Genomic DNA, 23,035 nt, shown 5'->3' with positions numbered 1-23,035 from the left:
ACCCCTCTATAGATGAGTCCATACTGCATCGATTCCTCTACAGAAGACTCAGCAGTTGCCAGAATTAGACAATCAATCAATGGCTGAGCTAGGAGAAGAATCCAGTTCTGGAGTGAAATGGAAATGGGTTTGAGTTTTTGGTTTTCCAGTGAAAAGTAGCTGGTTCCCCACTCTAGAAACTGCTACAGCGAAGTGGGATTTCCAATTGCTAACCAGGAGCTCCCAGAAAGGGTGCTGCACCACACTGAGACATGAGACACCCCAAGTGTCTCACATCAGAGGGCGTTGTTTCTCCATTTTAACTCGAGATCTGGGGGGAGGTTCCCTTTCTGAGTCATCACAAGGCCAAGTGACTAGCAGTTCGTTTCTAAACGTTAGCCTGACACAGCCCACTACAGTGGGTAGCAAAGACTTTCCCAGTGCAGTATTAATCTCCAACTTGACGTTAAAAGGACAGTAGAAACAGGAGGGACATGCAGCTGAGGTTAATTCACTGAGAAGGGATCAAGGACTCAGCCTTGACAAAACAGGAGAGCTCTGTAAACAAAATCAACGCCAGCGCTATTGATACAAAGAAAGAATCAGAGTGGTTTTTTACTGCAGAAGAGAGATGAGAAGTCACAGAAGGGGAGATTGTGCCAGCGATTTGCTCAGTAGCCTGCAAAAAACGTTATTAAGTTAAAACAACTCTGCAACAGTTTTGCTCATCTCACACAAAAATGGGATCTAAAGCTGCCTTTGCCACCCGTGGCAATGTTTGTCTCGGGAGAAGCAGTGAAAAGCTCCAGAGGGGTTTTTTCATACGACTAGAAATGTTCTCATAATCTCTCACCAGAACTTGCAGTGTCGAGTTTCTGTTACTTTAGTTAAATAACACCCAGCAGAGCTGACACCCACTGATCTCCTTTTTGTGTGAGATGTGAAACCCAAGAGCTGTGCAGGTAACATCCTTGCAGACAACGCTTCGGCTGAAATGTAAAACCACTGAGCTCCCTTGTTCAGACCAGCTGCTGGGAACGAGTGGGTGAGCGGCTGACAAGCACACAGAGCCCTCCACCTCCCACGCGATCTCTTCCTCCGCTCGTTAGAATACCCGTTACTATGTTAAAGATTGATCTCAGTTAGAAGCCCTAACTCACACTCCTCATTAATCTCCACCTAAAACCACTGGCTTATGGAAGAGCCTGATGTACCATCGCCTAGCCAAGCATCGGCAGAATCGAATACAAAGAAAATGAAAGTCATTGTCATCTCCCTCTGTTCAGACAGCTCCCTTCAGCCACCCCCACTGAACTGAGCGGTGCTAAAGCATATTTGCTCTTAAAGATTGCCGACTGCCTAGTGCCTTATGTAGCTCAGCGTATTCATTCTTTTACTGATTAATTTCTGGAAATAACAGAATATGTTATCCGGCTCCAGCAGCCTATCTTTTTTTTTTCCTTTCTACTACCAATATATGATGTAGGGTTATTCCATTTAGAGGATCATGTGGGTATGTGTACAAAGTAGGCACAAATTAAGAAGCGTTTTACAACTGTTCAGCACATGAGTTCATTGAGACACTAAAGAAGGGTGTCCAGTTTAATATCTCTCTTTGGATTTGAAACCTTTTACTGTAGAAAACTCGCAACAGCCTTTAAGATCTATTCACTTCCTGGGGATATTTTCTTTTCCTTTTGTTTTCTCCCTTCTTGCTACACCTCTGCTGTCATCCCAGACTTGGGTCTGGGTGTTTTCTTGTGGTGTGTGGGCAGGAGCCAGGGGAGGGGGAAAAAGCAGACCTAATTACAGGGGATGCTCTCAAAAATAGAGTTGCTTTTCCCCTTGTCTGTGAGCTGGTGTGAGAGGTAGGTGTTCTAGTTCTTTCCATAGTTTTGGAACAACAGGAAGGCGGAGTTACTGGCAGATGGACTCTCTTACATGGGTTTAAACTAAGCGCAGAGTTACACGGCCATCACAATAGAAACAACTGAAGTAATTTTATATATTTAGCTTCCTTCCCTTCCTGCTTCCCTGCTGGCTCTTTTCCTCTAGCGTTCTTTATAAGAATATCAACCACCTATTCCTTCCCTGCAAATCCTCAGTGTGGCCACAACATGACCACATCCTGCCCCAAACAATTACATCAAAAAGGAAAAGCCAGCAGAACTGCCAGTGCTCAGCTGGGGAAAAGGAACAGCCACGACGGACCAGTTCCTGGAGATGCATGCAGAAGATCTCAGCGGAGAAAAAGAATCATAGAATGGTTTAGAGTGGAAGGGACCTTAAAGATCACCTAGGTCCAACTCCCCCGCCATGGGCAGGGACACCTCCCACCAGCCCAGGTTGCTGCAAGCCCCGTCCAACCTGGCCTTGAACCCCTCCAGGGATGGGGCAGCCACAGCTTCTCTGGGCAACCTGGGCCAGGGGCTCACCCCCCTCACAGCAAAGAATTTCTGCCTCAGATCTCAGCTAAATCTCCCCTCTTTCGGTGTAAAACCATTCCCTCTCGTCCCATGGCTCCCCTCCCTGCTCCAGAGTCCCTCCGCAGCTTTCCTGGAGCCCCTTTAGGGACTGGAAGGGGCTCCAAGGTCTCCCCGGAGCCTTCTCTTCCCCAGGCTGAACCCCCCCAGCTCTCTCAGCCTGTCCCCACAGCAGAGGGGCTCCAGCCCTCCCAGCATCTCTGGGGCCTCCTCCGAAGGCCAGTTTGCCTCATTGCGGTGAAAACTCTTATTGTGCCAATATTGAAAGAGTCTGGAAAAAAAAACACTGAGAAGAAGGGGCCTTGTTGTTTGCCAAACGAAATGGTCCAGGGACAGAATGAGTGAAAGTTGGAGAGGTTTGGATCAGGTCGGGGATCTGGTTCAGCACAGTCCCTACAAACACTGTGCTGGTCCCACGGAGGGCAGCACAATGAGGGGCAGGATTATTCTAAGCAGCTGGTGGTGAGAGAACAGTGGCAGCAGGATCCCTCTGCCCGTTTCCTTTGTCAGTTTTCCACACTGCAAAATGACAGTTCATGTAACAACAGGCCCCAAAGAATTCCGAGAGCTTGCCTGGTCATTAACAACTGGATCTCCAAAGCACAGAAGAGAGTGATGAGCAAATGAGACCATTCCCCATGTGAGGCAGTAGTTCATAGTTTGTCATCATACCCATTCTAAATTCTCATTTTTGGGGCTTTAACTGCAAAAATTTGCCTTGCCCTGGGCGCAAGTTCAACTTGGAAAGCTTCCATGCTGGAAGAGCTTTACTTTCCTTGTCTTTTGAAGACATTCAGAGGAAAAAATAATGTAGCTATGTCCAAGGTCAAAAGAGCACTTTCCAGTGGCAGATTCTGAGAAAACCTTGGCCTCACTCACGCTGGGCTGGAGCAGCAGCTAAAGTGTGTGCGAGAAAGCCCTTTGCTGGGCTTGGTCTTTGTTAGCGTCAGCACATCTTCATAGCCATTGTGCTTCCAGAGTCTGGAGTCAAGGACGGGGTTGCGGTGAGGCTGAAGTATTGTATGTTTCAACTATTCTCTGTTTCCCAAGGCTGATGGAAGTTCTGGGATAGCACACTGTTAAAGCAGCCCTGAGGCTGCCCTGATAGACACTGGGATAGCGTAGGGCCCTGGATGGCTTCAGAATGCCCCAGTAAACCATAATTGAACACTTGAGGAGGATACATAATTTATAGGGATATATTTCTTTAAAGAGATAGGCAGATATAATAATTAATGATGACATACATTGTTGAAGCAGTCATTCACCTTGAACATTAACCTCTGACTCCTGTCAGACACGTTACTGGGTTAACTGATCTTAGTTTTGATCCAGCCAAGCAGTTCCTACACTAGTTAGCACAAGAGCTAAGAATCCCTCTTGCTACGACATCTTAAACTACATGGAGAAACTTGGACTTGGTGTTGGGGGATTCTTAAATAACACAAGTTGTACATTAACTAGATCAATTAACTTCAGTTCAGCTTCCTAAAGCTGAAAGAATTCTAAGTCCGGCTCAAGAGCAGAGGATACATCCATGCTGTTTGTCTATAACCAGCCTGAAATACAGTAACTGTGTGTAGTGAAGCTTTAACCCTGGAATATGCATAACCCAAAGCAGCGAAGTCAGGGTGAAATCCTCTGGAAAGCATATGGCCATGTTATACCTGCCTCAGTTTGTGCTATCACACCTGTACTTTAATACGAAGCCTAAAATAGAAGGCGAAGTTGTTTTAACTATGACATCTGGAAAGCCAGAAACAGCAAAATAAACAGGGAAAAAGTTGCAGAGCAGAGGGACTGTCAGCAAACCGGCTACAGGGTAGCTGGAGTTAAGCAAAGGCGCAGAAGTCATGGAAAGTTCTCTGGGAAACAAACTCAACATGAAACAATACTGTTATAGAAGGACACACAGGTTGCTACCGCGCCCATAAAGCTTTCAAAGGGCCATTTCTCATTTACTGACAACAGAAACATAAAGGTTTTTTAACATTGGCTCTACTGAATTACAATCTTTTTGGAAAATATGTATGAGAAGCGCATTAGATGACATCCAAACCAAACAAACTTCATTGCTGGCCCATGGAAAAAGAGGATGAGTTTGATGTTAAAGCATCAGGACTGAGCATTGGAAGACCTGGGTTTGTCTCGTTCTTTGGTAGGGTACCTCTGGTTTTGGGCACATAACCTGGGGCTTTCATAAAGAGCCTTACGAGGTTGTATCTGCTCCAGCTGTTCAACTTTACTGGCATTCAAAATCTTATTTGATTTATATGACTTCCAGTTCCACAGTCAGTTCCTGTTTCTGGGATGTAGAGGTGAGGCTTGCAACTTCTCATTGTCTTGCATTGCATTTGTGTTTGTGCTAGGGTTTCTTCGGGTCTGTCACAGAAAGAACTCTGTAGGGTTACCAGTGGGCTTAAAATTACATACATTACCTATTCCTGTGTTAGATCAAGGCTATATACAAGTGGGTTTTTTTTATAAATGAGAAAAGAAGGGGACAAGAAGGCATCAATCTAGGAAAATTTACTGAAAGCACCAGCTGCTTTTTGGTAGCATCGTAGCTTTTAGGTGGGCTTCAAACTGCCTATACAGAATATAACATCTGCAAGTTTGCAGTTGCTATGAATAAACTGTGGGTGAAACCGTGAGCATGTCTCATCCTTTGGTTACCCAGAGATGTTTATGGCTATCTGTGACTCACTACTTAATTAGCGTTTGCATTACCAGAGCACCCAGAGGTCTCAGTCAAGCGTGGGACCCCACCATGTTAAGAACTGTACATATACACAGAGACAGTCACTGCCTCGGAGAAGTCACAACATAAACAGACTTGACAGAATAAGGACTGGAGGGAAACAGAAGCTTAGAGAGGGGCTGGCTGTCACACAGCAGGGCAGTGTGGGGAATAAAACCCTTATCCTCTTGTCTCTCTGTCCAGTTATCTGCGAACTAAATCACACTGCATCTCTCTGTGCTTGCAAGAAAAACCAAAAATCAAACAAAAAAGAAGGCAAAAAAACTGCAACTGGTATTGTACAAAACTGTGCTCAAATAAGTAAAAGTGATGCTCCCAAATCAAATGCTTAAAAAAAAGTCTTAAGGAAAACAAGGCAGAATTAGGAAGAGCCTTCGTGTAACCTGAGTAAATGAGCATCGTTGCTCAGGGAAGCGTCCTTGATTTTGATCTTAATCACAACACGACTACCAAGGTATTCCGTCTCCATTACTTTGCTCTCTTTCTTCATAAGCTGAGCGTCTTGAGTCCCAGGCCATGATCACCGACATGTCAGTCATACTCTTAACAGCAGCCTGGCCTCTCTGCAGCTTAGAGCCCAGAGTCCAAGAAACATTCTCTATTAACTCCCACTGAGTTACACAGAAAAGCAGAATCTCTGGAGGGAGATGGAGCAGATATCTGTAATTAACCATTTTATATCAGAGATTATATCAAAGACTCAAAATGTTTGAGAGACCTGCTGAACTTCAAACACTGCTTTTTAAAGACCAGAGACTTCACTGCCCGAAGCCCTCCCACAGTACAAGAAGCAAGAAGGTCTGGTCATGGAAGCACAGAAGGAAAGGCTAAAAATCCAGGGCCATCACTTTCAGGATAACTCCTTCCTTCTTCAATGAACCTGACATTGACAGATGCTATCCCAGTTTCGTGTGACATACTTAACTTGCCAGTATCTGGCAACGTCCACATATTCCTCCTGGCAGCCTCCTGCGCACAGTAAGCTCTAGAGTGAATACACGATACAGGCTATTTCCAAAAGGTTCAACCTAAAGGCTGCTCTAGTCACAATCCTTAACACATCAGGCACAAAGATGGGTTCAAAATTAGTCCCCTGCAACATAAAGCAGCAGCTTCACTTAACTGGAGATGCACAATAGCATCTGACTGAAAAAAATTAAAATAAAAAGAAGGCATAAACTTGAGCAGAGAACATGCTTTATTGAGAAGTAGATACAAGAATAGCACATTCTACCACATCATGGGAACAGGGTTTAGCTTCTGCACAAGAATGGCCTTCTTCCCTACTCCACAAGAGATCTACTTTGTTGGATAGTTTCATGAGTATCTGCAGTTAGTTACAATACAGGAGCAAAGGGCATGAGACAGCAAAATTCAGTAATGCCCACAAGGTATACACCATGTACTGATGATCTTTTTTCTTCTTCTTTTTTTTTTTTTTTAAGGAGGCAGAGAAAGGCAGACAACCATCAGAAGAGCAGTAGAGAACTTTTCCACACTAGGATGGGTCAGTGGTTAACAGGAAACGGCTCCCACCTACCAGTACATTGCAAGTGCTTCATTTCAGACACCATTCAATGAGGAAGCATTGGAAGGTTAAAATGAAATCAGCACTATATGATGCTGCCATCGTCTACCCCAAGATTGTCCCCCCTTTTAATCACACTGGAGTCATATAGGAAACTTGTGGCACAAGGACAGTGGTTATACTTGAAAGCCATTGTATGATAGTTTCTTCCGGTGGTGCTGATGGGAGAGAGGAAGTATAAGCTTTTTTGTTTTACAAAGACAAACAAGAATGCACTGTCAGAGAAGCAAACCATCCACACAGCTAACTGGAGCTGCCACGATGCACAGAATGTACACTGTAGGCAATCCAACAACTGACGATATTTGCATTGTAGAGTTTCTGTGGCTGTTTGGACAAGGCTAGCAAAAATCTGTCTAAAGTTTTTATTTCTTCAGTCTAGAGGATAAAATCCTCTCTAATACAAAGAGACCTACAATTCAAGGAAGACTGCTCCGGGAAAAATATCTGCAGTGAAATATACTGAACAGGTTGCTTCTGTGTAAAGGAACACACTAACTCCAACAGATAAACAAGAAAACCCAGTAACTTATAATCAAAGAGGTCTCTCCAACAGCTGTGGCACTGTAGTAGCTCCAGGAGCACATACCAAGAGCAACTCTCTGAAACATCTCAGCCCATGATGTTCTCACACACGTAGCCTTGACTCCTCCAGGGTAACACTAACAATCACACCACTCAGTTACAAGATACACAAGCTTCTGACTGTACAATATTAACTATGTGAAGACCTGCTATATTATATGGAAAACACTGCTGAAAGAGGCGGTATGTTACCTTACTAAAACTATTTGATACATGGAATGGAACAGTCCATCAGGCAGGACTAGTTAAAAATGCTGAAGTCAGTGTAACTGCAGCTTGTTGGAAAACCAGACTTTCCCCAAACAAGCATTATTAGACCTTGTTCAAAAGCCACAGAAGTTATCTCCATTACTTAGAACGCAAGGAACCTGAAGGAAGAAACAACCAGATTATAGGACACAACACAACCTCATCAGAATAAGAACATGAGGGTAAGACCAGTGACTGGACAGGTACAGTACCAGATATCAGAACTCCTTGGGCCAGTGCTGCTAGGAGCTTCGTTTGGGTCCTATACAGATCCAATCCTTGCAACCTCATTGAGGCCGAAACATAAAGTTCCTCAGAACTAGCGTCTGTGGTGTGCACAAAAGATCTGGGCCAGAACAGTACCAAGGGGAACTGATCTTTCGGGAGGGTACTGTACCAGCCAATCACAACAGCAACAGATACAACAGAGATCCCTAGGGTACTTCCTACTGCTGGGGTTCACTGGCTTCAGGAGTGATAGACAGTTAAGTTCCCTTAGGAGGGGTCCATTTCAAACAGCTGGGATCCATTATCTTATTGCTGTTGGATCTTTTTGCCTCTTTGGCTATCCATTCATCAATCAGATCCTAAGGAAAAGAGCATGAAAGGGCAGGTTAAAACAAACAATCCATGATGGAGAATTATCCACGGTACACCACCACACATCTAAGTCCACAAATCTGAAGATGTCAAGCCTACTAACTTCTTAGCATGACAAACATTACATTTCCTCCACACTGCATCCTAGAAGCCCTTCAAATCACAGTGATAAGGCTACTTTTAGCTACAAAGTGAGGTGGCAGGAAGGGGAAAACAAAAGAGAGAAGCCATCACATTTGGGGATTTATAAAGCACTTGTCTTACATCTAATGAGGGTAACACAGGATTCATTCAGGCTTCCGTTAATTCAGTTCACTTCTATGTCATCCATTTGCCCAATAAAGGGCAGGTGTGATGAGGAGCATGATGGGAATGTTGATCCACGGCTCCCCTACAAAGCTGCTTACAATGAGCAACGTTATTCCACGCATCAGAAAAGAAAGGTCAATACAGCATATTTCTACACTACTGAAGAATGAGGTTGGATGCCCATGGCGTATTTTATCCGTTACTGCATTTGAAATTTACAGTGCTCCCTCACTAGAATCAAAAGGCTGGAAAACCCAGCACAATGCAAAGGAAATACTGATTTCAGCAAGTTCATATGAATCTAACAGCTAAGTATAAGGAAAGAAAAACGCAGAAATAGCCATCACAAATCTTACCTGTCTTTTTAGGACGAGGTGTTTTCCCTTCCAGTACTTGAGCATCTGAAGCGCCTGCAACGTGCTAACAATGTCGACAGGATTCACTGCAGTCTCCTGACTGATTTCTGCAAACCAGCAACAGTTTATGTCAGAATAGAAACAAATTCCTCCTCAATAGGCTATAATTGTTACTTTACAACTTTGATGCAACTCCTTTTGAAGTGATATACACAAAATGCCTTGCAGATGTTAAAGGCGGCACGTGCAGAACTACTGTTGCTGCCTGACTTGCACCCTTCTGGCATGCTGGTTGTCTGCGGCACTGCTATACAATGCGCCTTTGCTTACCTCACTCTTGAGGGCTGACTGATTGCAAATAGCCTGAAGAACCACAGGCTGTGGATGCAAGCCACACAGAGCTGTACAGGAACAGCCCAGCTCACCCAAAAACTGCAAACCCAGTCTAGGAGGAGCACCAGGGAAAACTCAGTTGAAATAGAACGTGATAATCATTTAGTGATACTGCTTTTACGACACAAGTTAATACAGTGTAATTCTCTGAAATAAAACATAGCCGCCTCTTCAGAACTACCTCAACATCTCTATGAACTGCTGCATACTCCTAGGTGCCATAAACATAAAAATGCTATTAAAAGAAGTCCAAATAGTCTTAGTATTTTTCCAAAGCATTTGAAAGCCTCTCAGTGGAGCCATTTTTCTTTTTAAAGTTAACATTCTTATCTACAGATGGAGGAAGTTCTTTGCTGAATCTTTTTAAAAAGTATTTTTTAAGAGAAGAAGCCAGTACCTACTTTCAAAACCCTGCAAGCTGGCTTATCGTTAATGGCGGCAGCACTGGAAAGCAGCCATACCCAACTACAGGAATATTTCATGGTGCTGCTACACAAACATGCACATGAATGAGTTAAGCATGACCTGCCTCATATTTGAGGAAAATGAGTGAATGAGGTGAATAAGTATGTTCCTGAACCAATTCACTACAAGCTTATTTAGCTTGAAAATATACCTTTTATAGAGATCTCTTTTCCTTGGAAATTATGCAGATAACGAAGGAGAACTTCCTTCCAGTAACTACGGTAGCTGATGAGACCTAAGTCAGACAGAGGGCGTTCTGGAGAGCCAACTTTTTCTTCTACTTTAGAAAGCAAATAGCCTGTAAAGGAAAGAAAACATTTATCCTTAAACTACCCTCTCCTCACTGTTACCCTCTTTAGCACATACAGAAATCAGATATAATGAAAACTGCTTAACCACCACCATAGGAATGTCAGATTTCTTGGTGAAGTTGTCATGTTGGACAGAGTACGTTTCAGAGTTTCTCTCTTTCTCTCTACTTACTGAAGTCAATGAGCATTTTGCCGTAACCTTGCCTCATATATTGAGGCATCGTCAGGATACAAGAAACATTGTAGTTGAGAAAAGAATTCTTCTCCTAAAAACAAGAACAGAGAGGATGCATTAACAGGTCTAGATCTGTACAAACAATGGGTATATCATAATCCCAACAGACCGAACAAGCCCATGCAACTGATACAAGGTGAAAGGAGCAACAGTAGAAAAACCTGCCTAACAACAAGTAACATGATCATCCTTCACTACCAACCTAGCCTAGCGTCTTACTTTATTAGCCATTAAATTCGGTGTTTGGTGCACAATTTTAAGCCTTGAATGGCAGGCCATGGAGTTGTACCTGAAAGGAGCCGGTAAGACTCTCACTACCACCTCTGTCACCTATAAGGTTTATGTGCAACAAGAAAGCAATGTAACAACAGTATTATAAGCACATCGTGTATATTGAAATGTTCAAAGAAGAGACTCAGACACACTTATCCTCAGATCAATGCAGATTTTTCTTTAGAGTTTGGGGGTTTTTTTTAGATATTTATTCAGTTTTGACACAGGTGATTTAAGAGGTTAGTTTCCTCCACTTCATTTGGGACAGTATTCTCCTACCTACAGAATTTCATTGACTGAAATAAGTAAACTGATAACTGCATTGCATGATATCACCACGTCCGGAAGCATAATCTCTTTTTCTGTGTAGAAGTAAGAACAACCAGGAAATGTGTTTCACTAATGTGCAGCAGAGATTAAACAAACAGAATGGCTGTTTTTTTAGGTAGGCAACAGTTATCTGAGCAAATGGTTGAGAAAACTGGCTCCTACGCTAAGCTTGGCCAACAACGTACTTGTGGGAGCTGCTTAAGTTACTTGAGTTATGTCTCAGCTTCTCCATCTAAGAATTTTTATTCCTTCAAGTACTTTATGTAAAAAAAATCATGGTGACTAATATTTATTTTAATATCTTTTTCTCTACATTTATTTACATTTTCTTTATCATTATTTTTGCCTACATTTAAGACACCACTATGCTTCCTAGCAACAATAGTCCATTTGAGCCGATTTGGTTTTTGCTAGCATGAGAAAAGATGCTACAGCAAAGCACCCGTAATCCCTGCAGCAAACAGTAAGAACAATTCATGCAGATGAGGTTTGAAACTTTACTCCTAAAAGCGACAAATCCTGAGCCTGCAAAAACTCGTAGGGGAGATTCAGTATTGGTAATTGATGTCCTAAATCTCATTCTAGTAAGGTAGTAATGCGTATGTATATATTTTCAACTAACCTTGGAGAAATATCCTATCAGGTGACAGCCAGTGTTGTCAGCTTCTGTCATGACATAGAAGAGGAAGGGTTCAACATCGTAATACAGTGTTTTATGGTCCAAGAAAAGTTTTGCCAGCAGACACAGGTTTTGACAGTAGATCTAGAAGCAAAAGGAGAGCAGGACACACTTATTACACTTATCTATTACAATATAACATCCCAAGAGTGGACAAAAACAGGCATCCATGGGAAATGACAAGAAAACTCTGAATCCTCTGAGAAATTACATACAGTCTTTCAAACAGAGCAGCTGGGCAAGGAAACAATTCCATTTGTGATGAAACTTGATAAGCCTAGCTTCCTATGGGTGGGAACTGACGTTTGCGATATCACTCTCTGACATCCTCAGTGAAGGGGAGCAGAAGGTTGGATCTCTGCTGGCTTGCACTGTATTGTATTAATCCCGTGCTTCAAGGTTACCTCTGGTAACTAGAAAAACCTCCTCCCGGCTTCCAGCAGTGCAGAATTTAGCTTTTGAATTTGTTTCTTTGTTCTTTTCTCTGAAGCCTTCAAGACTGGCCACAATCAGAGACGGGGCATAAGCATGGTGCTAGCATGCACCTAGCACTGAATCTGCAGTTCCAGATTCCTATTCCACCCTTCAATTCAGGGTTAAGGAGGTCACCCTCAATATCATGAGGCTGCTTCCCACTCTAACCCAAATCTGACTGAGTATTGTGAAGTGATCTACTGAGGCCAAACACAGAATCTCCCCACTAATTTTCAGAAAAGGATCTTGACACACACCTCCAAGCACGGTATGAGACAACAGATGAAACTGCTAGAGCACAACAGGGCTGAGGAATAACCACAAAGAAAATGCAGACAAAACTACTGCCAGAATTGCAAGAATGGACACATCAGACTTCAGTAGTCTTTCTGCAATTAGACAGAGAAAGGGTGTTTGCATCCTATTGCTCTACAGGAGAAGCAATGCTCGGCACATTTGGAAGATAGACTCGATGCTCAAGACTGGCCTAATGATCACAGTTAGTTACCTTGTTCTTTTTCCCATCCACTTCAAACACCGAAATGGAGCCTTTGCGGTAGATTTCGTCACCCGGTGGATGTTTCCAAACACATTTTGCCTATGACCAGAAAACAAAGTTAGGGTAACACTACTGTTTTAAGGGTGGAAGAGGTTACAACAGCTACTGGATATACCAGGAAAGATGGAGTCTTCTCACCTCCTAAAGCGAGCAACTGAGCTAACAATAGTAATGTCTTAAAGCATTTACATGTTGACATCAGATTTAAAGCTTAGCAATCAGCTCTGCCCTTACCATGTGTCTGCGCAGTATTGTCTGGCTCTTCATATATTTGAGACAGAACTCGCACATGTAGAGACGTCCCAGACGAGCATACTCCTCTGGGTAGGGAGAATGATACCAGGTATCCAGCTCGTAACGGCCAAAAGCGATTGTTTTAATCATATTGCTGCCTTCTGTGATCTGGCCCTGGAGCCGCAACTTTTCCTATGAATGAAAAAAGAATAAAATTAAAAGTAGGTAGAGAGGAAGAGGGCCCTATTGATATCCCTCAAGGAAATAATTTATTTCAAGTCTTCTAAATTCATTTTTCAGTGTGACCACATTTAATGACCCCTCCCACAGACCTCTCCTCAATCAAACTAAGCCTCAGCCCTGTGCACAAGCAGGACAGTTGCTGACTGTTCCTTTCATCACGAAGTGTCTTGTGAATCAGCACTTAGCAGCATGCTAACACTAGGATCATACTCTTTCTATCATGAAAGCAATGTAATCTCCTTGCCACTTCATGCTTCTTTCCTAAGATGTAGGAAGAGGATACAGCCTAATGTTCTGCCTTAGATATCCCAGATGGAATTGTCACTGGTAAGCACTAACATATCTTTTGGTTCATCTCTGGAGATGGAAGGTGGCTTTGGAAAGCACCTACAGAAGCCTCAGCAATACAAGGTTTTGAACTCATTTCCACAGTCACTGGCTACTGTCAAGACGACTTTTGTCTTTTGTTATCACTCCTTAGCCATTCTTTCAGCAGGTGAAGTTGTCCATTCTTTCACTGAAAACAAACACCTATTCAATGGCACTGTTACCAATCATTCCTTTTGCAGGCACTGCAGCATTCATGACTGCAAACGCTTAGCTCCAGCTGCACTTTCAGCAAACCCTCCGAATGACTGGCACTTAAACACTATCCCTAGTGTAACTTTGCTGACTTGGCTGGGCTGTAGCTGCTCTTCTTACAAACTCTGATTCTGTCTGCACAAGCACAAAAAAACCCAGAAAGCGTTCACGTTTCTAACAAAAACATTTGCTATGAGATATATTATGAATTAGAAGTCTCACCAGGTCCTCAGATGCCCGTGCTTGCGCTCTTCGGAAAAGCTCGAGGTCATACTCACTCGTCAGGTTTTCAAGTAGAGGTTCCCTAGTATTGCCATAGGTTTGTCTGTGCTCCTAGAACAATAAAATAATAGGAGGTTTTGCTGCCATGCTGCTACTAAGCTGCTGGATCTTGCGTTTTTTTTTTAGCTGAGAATATCGCAGGCTGACTGGGAAGCCAAACACCCGCATAGTGGTCTCATTCCAGACAGGAGGGAATGAAAGAATTATGTTATTGCTTTTACCATATATTTTTCTTTTTGCTCCTTGCTTAGTCCCGAGTTCCTCTTCTTCCTGAGCTCAGCTACTTTCTCTTTGTATCGCAGCTGTCTCTCTGTTGGTGCCTGAGAGAAACCAGAGGTGGAAACCTTCACTAGGCTTCATCCACTTCAAACATTTTTCTTCACCTTCCCACCCTAAAGGCCCTCTGTCCTGGCTTTCATTTTATGAGGTTTTTTGCCTCTGAACCAAATCCTGTGCTATTAAGAGGGCAATACAGATACAACACAGGTATATAAAAAGGAAACGCTCCTTCCTACCACAGTTTGCCTTTGCCAATGCCCCTCAGTGCCACAAGACAGGGTGCACTCCTCATGCAATGCTTAATCATGGGGAAAAGCTCAGAGCTGACTCATTAGGTCATCTTGATTCAAGTCCAAGACTCATGAACAGAAAAATGCAATTGCCCTGGTTTTATTCTTTTCTATTTAGTCAGAGTAAAATTGTAGTTTACAGTTCTGCAGGAATTCTCTTGTACCGCACATCAAAGCACACAGGAAAGATCACCCTGAGAACAGCTCCAGCCTCCTTTGAGGTGGCCAGTGCTCTCACTGGCTGCTCCAGTCTCTCGTTTAAGGGATACAATGAATTACCCTTACTGAAACAAACAGAGATGACAAATGGGGAGTGTCAGGACTCAGCACAATAGTTTACCTGAGAAGTGACGAAGGGAGATCAAGTTAAAATCATTGTTGCTGGAAATCACAAGCTGAGGTTTTTCCACTTTTAACCGAGCAGCTACGCCATTATGTGCGGATTGCCTACCTGGTGTCTGGTGGCATGCCTGTTGTTGTCATCCTGCCGATGGGCCAGCATTCTCTCCTCAATCTGCTTATCCCGGCTCTGTGCTCGCACCTGGAAGCCAAAACTCATCTGTCAGTGCTGCAGCAAACTACTATCAAAGCCTCAAATCTTTTCCATTTCTTCTTTAGGTGAATTTTCTGAACTGTAATTCACAGATGATTTGACATACAAATGCTGCTGTCTTACAGCTAAAGACATCAGCTGAAACATCTTAACTCTTATTTTCTGTTCACAAATGACAGGTCTTGGCATTTTGTTCCAAAAAAAACAAACATAAGGAAGATAAAACAGAAGACTCATTTACCTTGCACTCATCTGCTGAGAGATTATGATATAGTGGGCATCCCGATATGGAGAAGTGTCGCTCATGTTTTCCAGTTAGGTGTCCTGCAAAGGATCAGAAAAAAAAAAAAAACCACTTTAACATATGATCATAAAGAGGTTTAAACAGTATCCTAGATGGCCAGATATCTCATATGAGCTTCTCAAGGAGCATGCTCAGTTTATTACCAGTGTAACAGGAGGAGTACACTTCATGGTTCATGGCACATGCTTTAAGAACAAAGAAGGAAAATCTTTTCCACACTAACTCAAAAGCTGCACTCCATGCAAGCAGCCAGGTATGTTAGAGGTCTACAATAATTTGTTTCTGAACACCTGCTTCAGGCAGAGACCAGTACCCTTCCTGCAAGGCTCTGCATTTTCCTCCCACACCTGTGCTCATACTCCTAACTTGTTCTTTACCCTATCATCCCCCAAACACTCCTAGCCAGAAAACATCTCCAGGAGGAATATACCTGCAGATATGCTTCATATCCCTTCTCTATACCCACTTCTCAATAATACTTCTTATCCTGATTACGTGCATATTGTTAGGATGTATAACTCAACTGAGTGGGACTTTGAATATCACAGCAGGAATGCAAAAAACAACAGATTAATCCTGGAGCTGAAATTACCTAAAGAGTTACAACCAGGAGTGGGACATTTCATGTTGAAATTGTAGCTTTCATGGAAGCGGCGGCGCTTAGGGCGGTGAGACAGGTCACTTCCAGAATCCTTCATGGACATGTCCTTGGCAATGCTCTCATCATGGGATACATTTGGACTGGAGATATCAATATCAGACTCTGAGGAAGGGGCATTCCCGGTGGGGGTACGAGGTGGAGACTCATCGTGATCCGCTGCATTTTTAGTGTCTGAATAAGGATCAAGATGTTACAAATTTGCCTGAAAGAAAGCTTTCAAAAAAATACGTAAAGCAACTCTGGACAGCTGTCTCAAACCCTCTATCCTCAGGATATTATACTGTGCCCTCAGAGAATGGAGTCACATACTCTTTCCAACAGCATTTTGCAAACTTTCAACACCTCACGGCATTCTCACGCACCTCTATCAGAAAAGTCAACCACTTGCTCAGTCTCTGACCCAGATGAGCGAGTCTGCCGGAGCGGGTATTTCTTTGGAGTCACAGGAGCAGGCTGCTGTTGGCTGCGGGTTACCCTCCGTGTAGAATAGACAGGCTCTTCTGCTCCAAATGATGGCGGATTACGAACTGGGCTGGAATCTAATTACACAGAAACACCATAATTACACCCACAATAACCACTGTAAGTCAGAGACTTGCCTCACACGTGCTCTGAAGTCTGTAATGCCAACATCTGACAGAAAGGTTGGAACAGATGATCCTTGAGGTCCCTTCCAACCTGGTATCCTATGATTTCAACTGACAGCTGGGTATTAACACAGGGTTCTGTCCTACCTCTCACCACTGCATGTCAGCACAAAGATACGCTCTGTTCTTCCGAGCTTAAATCTTTTGACACTTTTACCAACACTGAGGAATCTGGAATTAAATCAGCTTTGTCTGGACTTAGTTACTTAATTAACTAGCAATTACAAACCAGCTCCCAGTTGGAAACCTAAAGAACCGTTAGTTTAGATAAGAACCATCAGCGTTTAGCTAACCCTTGGGAACAGCAAGATTGCTTCTGCTGTGGAGCTATATTTGGGACCCTGTGTGTGGTTTTGTAATCCTATACTGCTCATAAGACTATAAAACAACTGTTTTGCAGGAAAATAATGCTTTTATAACCTAGGGATGTTACAGGCATCCCATACACATCCATACCACCTTTCCTCTTGTTTTTAAGACCTAATTACTAGATGATCATGCATGTGTATTTCTTACCTGCGATAAAATTTGTCACAAAACAGATTCTTTATCAAAGCCTATACATGGAGCAATGGAAAGAAGTCATTATCTACTGTCGTTTTCTCTCCTTGATGCCAGATGGCAGCTTATTGCCTAAGAGCCAAGAAATTACTGCACTAACACTAAAAATGAGGAGGTGGACACATTCAGTGTTTCCTCTTACAATCTGGATGCTAAAGTGGAAGCATTCAAAATAACTGGCAATATGTTAATTACATTTATTGAAGAGTAGGGTCAGAGTCAGCAAGTCATGAAAATACCTCTTCCCTTGCAGTACAGAAAACCCCAAACAAACACACAAAGCAAACAAAACAAAGCTTTCACCCCTAAACACTCCCTCTGTAACTTGTCTCTCGTACCAATATCACTGTTAAGATAGAAAGCTAATTTTGAAAGTTCTCAGAAAAATTAGGCAAAACTGGCAGCAGAATCATGGGGTTTCTAAAGTCCCACTTCCTTTAACAAGGAGACAGCTTTACTTTTTGAACAGAGGATACTCCAGTTTTGGCTTCCACCACCAGTGTAATCTTTGGATTATATTACCTCATTTGAGTAATATGCACTTAGGTAGTCTGCTTTTTGCTGTGGTGCATTAATAGCCAATGAAGCCAATTAAAAAAAGTTATATATTTTTATTTAGGTATAAACTCCACACATTTAAGTTCTAAAGGTCAGGAATATGGAGTATATTGAGTACTTGTTGCTTAAGAGGCTGATTTTCTTTTCCTTGTTTAAGAAAATAAAGCATTTACCTTGAGAGCTTTGACTGAGTCTGGCTGAGGAACGGGTGACACGGGCGGATCGTCGTGATGTGCCATCGCTTTCAGAGCTGTCTGTATGCTCAGGATCAGTAGAGAAATCAGAGTCTTCTGTTCCATCTGAGCTACTGCCTGCATTCCTCTGCAACACCACAGACACAGACATAAGCACACGAGCACTTAAACTTGCACATTTTATTTATACTACAAAAAAGAGAGAAAATATTTGATGCTAGATAGATACTTTCAAGGCTGACACAATGACATATGCAAACTAGTGTCAAGTGTATTACTCTGGAGAAACTTTTTAAATAGTAAATAGGCAGTGTCAGACAGTGCCTTCAATAATAAAGTTTCTGCAAACTGATCCACTAAGACAGACGACAGTAGCACCTGATTTTATTTAAATCAAAAGTTAAATGAAGGTTCGAGGCCAGACAGGACATCCTCTGAGCTGCCCATTCTCAGGGTCCGTTCACCCTGCCAAGCCCACAGCACTCCTGCACCATCTGCCTGTTCAAACCAGCAAAGACAGCCCAGCAGAGCACAAGGCACTGCGGGAGCAGGTGGGGGAGCAAACAGATGGGCTCCAGCAACGGCCAAACTGACTCTTCACCACTCAGCAACTCAGGGCAGCGTCAGGGCTCCCCAGCAGAAGCCAGGCAGAGAAAACAAAGACACTCAGCGAAGCGCCTGGGCCAAAGGAGGCTGTGAATGCAGTTATATTCACCTCATCTTGGCCCACCTGAGCGGCCCCCTGCACCACCAGCGGCGGCCCTCTGAGGGAAGCAGGCCTCAGGAATTGGCGGGCAGCCACCAGGCCTCCGAAGATCCCTGCCCTGACTGGGCAGCCGGGGTGTAGGAGCGCCCATAGGTCTCGGTGCGGGCGGCTGGACCGGTGGAGGGTGGGGCGGAGGCAGCCCCGAGCGACCGCCGACCCTGAGGGGACAGGGAAGACGCCGGCGCCCGCCTGAGGCGAAGGGCGGTGGCGGCTGGCGCGAGGGCGGCCCCCGCGCCGCTTTGTTTTGCGCCCAGCGGAGACCCTCCGGTCCCGACCAATCACAGCGCGGGCGGGAGTGGCCGAAAGGGAGAGACAGCCAATGACCGCTCGGATATCAAAAAGGCGTGGCCACCGGGCGTGAGTGACGGCGGCTGACAGCCTATCGGTGCAAGCCTCGCTCCCACAGAAACATCAACCTGGGGGGGCGGGGTGGGAGGGGGGAAGGGAGAGAGGGAGAAACAAGGCACGCGCGGGGAGGTGACCGTTGGGGGCGTAGATGGGCAGCCGCGGAAGCCAATCAGCTGCCAGCCCGGCAAGGCAGTCCGACCAATACGCGGCCAGCTCTCCAACGGCCCGCCCAATCGGAAAAGCCAAGAGGCGGGCCGCGCTACAGGCGCGGGGGAGGGGAAACGGTAACCGTTGGGGGCGATGAGTGACGAGCGAGGCGGCCAATCAGTGCCCAGCGTGCCCGTGCGGGAGCCACTCAGCGAGCGCGGGGGGCGGGCGCTGGGGGCTGAAGGCCGCTATTTTCCCCTCGGTTTTGTGCCCGGGAGAGGTAGCGGAGGGGGTGGGGAAAGCGAGGAAAGCTGCAGCCCGAGCTCGCCGGTTCCCCCGGCGGGCGCGTCCCCGGTTCCCCGGCCGCGCTCACCTTCCTGCGCGGCATCCTCGGCGGGGGCGGGGGCAGCGAGGTCGGCTGGTCCCCGGCGCCCCCGGCCCGCGAAGCGGCGGTGGCCGCCGTGTTAGCGCTGGCGGGCTCCGTGGTGACAGCCGTGTCTCCCGTCCTGCGGCACGTCTGCTCCGGCGGCGCCAGCCCGCTCCCGCCGCCGCCAGTCCCTGTTCCCTGCTCGGTCCCTCACGCTTCCGCCGGGACACGGTCCACACCCCCCCTCCCCTCGTCACGTGACTCCCCCAGCCAGCCTCACGCCAGCGGGCGCTGCCATCTTGGATTCGGACAGGTATCCCGGCGGCGCCTCTGACAGTGAAGCTGCTGGCGGCCATCTTGGCTTCGGGCTGAGGGCCGGGGCGGTGGCGGCGGCCATCTTGGGTCCGGGTGCGAAGGCAGCGGGCTGCCGGGGACCGGAGCGGCTGTTTTCCCCAGGGAGCCATGTTGGGTGCGGGCAGGCTTAGCCCTCCCGCTGGGGGCAATCTTGGGGCCGGGCAGAGGCGCGTCGCCGGGTCCATGGGTGGAGGAAGGCGGTGAGTCCCCGTTGCTCTTGAGGCGGAGGCGGGGAGCGCCGCGTCTCCGGCTGCCGGCCCCCTCCTGCTGCGGGGGGTGCCGCCGCCCGCCCTGCCTGCGGCCTGCTGGAGGGAGAGGCCTTTCCCGGGGCCTGGCTCCGGGGCGGGCCGTCGCAGGGGCCTGACGGGCCTGGGCAGGCCTCTCAGGACTGGGTGGCTTTGGGCGCTCATTCGGAAAAGCTTTAGTCGTTAATTAATCTTTCTGCTCTGGAAAGGGTTGGGGTTTTTTGGTGAAACTTTGCCTGTGTAGTTCTCTTACGGACGAATGTGAGCTGGTCGTGTTTCTGCCCTGAGCTGATGAGGCACCCTGTAGTTCCCCTGTGGCGGCTCTCGCTAGCTTGAGCCCCTGGCGGTCCGGGAGCCGAGCGGCAGTGAGTTCACCCCAGTATGGTCCCCTGCACAGGCCACACACTCCGCGGGAGCTGCTTCTCTGGCTGTGATTAGGCCAATAGCTGGTTAAACATAACGCATCAACATTAACATGGTAATGCTGTCTGTGAGCAACAGTATATTGCTTTATGTAAAGACCTGGGGGAAAATAAGGGTATCTAGTCGAACACATGATTTCTTTCCAACTATAGTTATCTTTAAGGATTATGAAATTCTCAGGGCCTAATCCTTGTGAGTGCATGTCATCCTTAGTCATGCAAGTAAGACCATTCCTCTCGTTCCCAATTGTTATTGCTCCTAGGTGTATCCAGTCTCCTGTGAAATGCTGAAAGGCAAACCTGAAGAAGAAGCCAAGATGAAATACTTCTGTTTTTGCTGAAGCAGAGAGGAACGGGAAGCAGTATGTGTGGTATGTGAAGTGGGAGTGTACATATTGGTTGCAAATAACCATACATTTGATCTAACAATCATTAAGCCCAGGAAAACTATGGGTGCGTGAACTGATCGTTAGTAAGTCTGGTTATTTCAGTGAAACAATTTGCAAATGTACTGAAAGGTTGCTGCAGGAGAAAACACTGCTGCACAAATGCGTGAATTCTTCCTACTTTATAAGAAAAAGAAAAGACTGCCTGGAATTTAATAGGATTTCAAATTGCAGTTGAGTCAAAATCTAGTGCTAGGCTAATGAACGTTACACTCTCAAGTTATTAGACTGGCTTGAAATGTTTTAATTTAAGATAAACTTGGGATGAACTAAAGCATCGCCTCAAAGGGCAAGAGGAATGGGAACAAAGAAAAGGAGCGCATTATTCCTTAATGGAAAGAAGAGGGAGGAGTTAGTCTGAACACTTTGTAATTGCTAGTCTTCCGTGTATTTTCTATGAGACAAAGCTTAGGCCGTACAAGAGTGAATGTGTCTCGTTGCAAACTGATGACGGGCTCTAATGGAAATGTGGGGCAGTTAGAAGCAATAGAAAAGATTTCAAAGAGCTTGTAGATTGCAACTTCTTCATCTTTTATCTCTTGCATTAAATGGAATCTGCCTGTGGTAGAAAAATCACCATTAGCTTAAAGACTGGTTCTAACATAACATATTTGGACCTCACAAGCATCTAAATTCAGTTGCAGATTTGCTTGAATGAAAAAGGCTAAAGAATGCGATGACCATGTGAAAAGTTGCACATTGCTACATCCCATTGAAATAGTTGCCTGTTGATGATAGCTAAAGGATTCCTCTTTCAAAAATGCTGCATTATGAGAGCTATAGTGCTTAATTGTATCAGATAAACATATAAAATATTAACTAGAGCTTCTAGATGTTACTGAAGCTTATGTCTGAGATCGGTTGTTTATGTTAATGCGTGTTAGCAGGACTTATCACCACCAACAGGATGTTATTGGAAAAACAAAGCAAACAGAAGCGGGTGGTGTTTAATAACTTTCCTAGAGGTGGCAGTACTTGAATAGAAGCCAGGAATCCAGTTCCCTATGCTGTCTTATCGTTCTCCTGATAATTAAAACGGTAATGCAAACTATAAGTCCTCTGTGCAGGTTGAACGCTAAATGGACGTAACTCTAGAGTATACACTGTATGTAGGGGAGGGGGGCAATAAGAAGGGAAAGTGGCCTTAGCTGTCTGGTGCTCTCAGAAGAGTAACAATCAGATCATGTTATGACCACAGCAGAGCTTGCAAGAACTTTTCTGTATGTCTGTGTCTAGCAGCAGAACAGACCGCAAAGATTTAACTTGCTGCTGCTATACTTCACTTCAAAATCCAGCCCAAACTTAGGAGGCGTCTGTCAGAAATAAAAACCTGGGGTTTTTTCATTAGTTTGTGTGTGAAGGATGTGTCCAGCCCTTGGCCACGTGCCAGGGGTTGGGACTGAAGAAGCCCCAGCCCTGGCGTTTGTTGGAGCTGAAACTGCAGGTCTGTTCTGGGGAAAAACACAAAAGGGATGTGAAACTGGAGAGGCTGTGTATGCTGGCAGGTGCCTTCTGTATTGGCATCGCCACTAGATGTCAGTGCATGAAACCACTTCTTCACCCTGAGGAAACGAGTGAAATTGCAAGGAGGGAGCAATTTCCTCAGGGTGCAAAACTGATGTAGCATCTGCTTACAAAGATCTCCACCGAGGTTAAGCTCCTTTTAATAAGGTTCTTAAGACAGACTTGCGGTCTCTTAACTCTGTCAGAATTTTCCAGGTAGGAAATGAGGAATTTCCTGATGCTACACCAGAAGAAGGTTTAGCAAGTGCTTGGTGACTTGAAATTTCATGTTAAATCACACAAAAGTGATTTTTGGTTTCTAAATCCTCAGTTATTGAATGTATGTAGGTGCTAGATTGCCACTGATGTCAGCAGTTAGCTGTCTGAAATCTCTTGGCCCTGAAGATCTCACTGAATCTG

General features: G+C 45.1%; 2 protein-coding genes across 4 annotated transcripts in view; one reads left to right on the top strand and one right to left on the bottom strand.

Moving 5' to 3' along the window:
- Window positions 1-6,403: 6,403 nt before the first annotated feature.
- On the bottom strand, window positions 6,404-19,965 carry KAT7 (lysine acetyltransferase 7). Of its 2 annotated transcripts, XM_054224715.1 has the most exons (15): window positions 19,652-19,965; window positions 17,997-18,144; window positions 16,420-16,596; window positions 15,989-16,228; window positions 15,334-15,416; window positions 14,991-15,080; window positions 14,192-14,290; window positions 13,911-14,021; window positions 12,864-13,055; window positions 12,579-12,668; window positions 11,540-11,680; window positions 10,252-10,345; window positions 9,920-10,066; window positions 8,911-9,017; window positions 6,404-8,232 (listed from the first exon to the last, which is right to left on the bottom strand). In XM_054224715.1, exons 1-15 carry the CDS (start codon window positions 19,664-19,666, stop codon window positions 8,131-8,133), a joined length of 1,836 nt encoding a protein of 611 aa, XP_054080690.1. In that variant the 5' UTR covers window positions 19,667-19,965; the 3' UTR covers window positions 6,404-8,130. The 2 variants fall into 2 exon arrangements, with proteins under 2 accessions (XP_054080690.1, XP_054080689.1); XM_054224714.1 differs by lacking the exon at window positions 19,652-19,965 and having other exon boundaries at window positions 17,997-18,183.
- Window positions 19,966-20,051: 86 nt separating this feature from the next.
- Window positions 20,052-23,035, top strand: part of FAM117A (family with sequence similarity 117 member A) — a 32,307-nt gene continuing 29,323 nt past the window's right edge. For both annotated transcript variants that reach the window (XM_054224723.1, XM_054224724.1), the window contains exons 1-2: window positions 20,052-20,199; window positions 20,930-21,037. The gene's annotated coding sequence lies outside the window, so the exon portion shown is untranslated. The remainder of the gene's footprint in view (window positions 20,200-20,929; window positions 21,038-23,035) is intronic.

The sequence above is a fragment of the Rissa tridactyla genome, chromosome 19 (assembly GCF_028500815.1).
Source record: "Rissa tridactyla isolate bRisTri1 chromosome 19, bRisTri1.patW.cur.20221130, whole genome shotgun sequence".
Classification (NCBI taxonomy): domain Eukaryota; kingdom Metazoa; phylum Chordata; class Aves; order Charadriiformes; family Laridae; genus Rissa; species Rissa tridactyla.
This window is presented reverse-complemented; position numbering and strand designations above follow the sequence as displayed.

Coding starts and splice junctions, on each gene's coding strand:
- KAT7 (XM_054224714.1), bottom strand. CDS start 18,168: ATGTCTGTGTCTGTGGTGTTGCAGAGGAATGCAGGCAGTAGCTCAGAT. Junction 14,022..14,191: donor AGCAAAAAGAAAAATATATG/GTAAAAGCAATA, acceptor TTATTGTTCTAG/GAGCACAGACAAACCTATGG. Junction 11,681..12,578: donor TGGATGGGAAAAAGAACAAG/GTAACTAACTGT, acceptor TTTTGCTTCTAG/ATCTACTGTCAAAACCTGTG.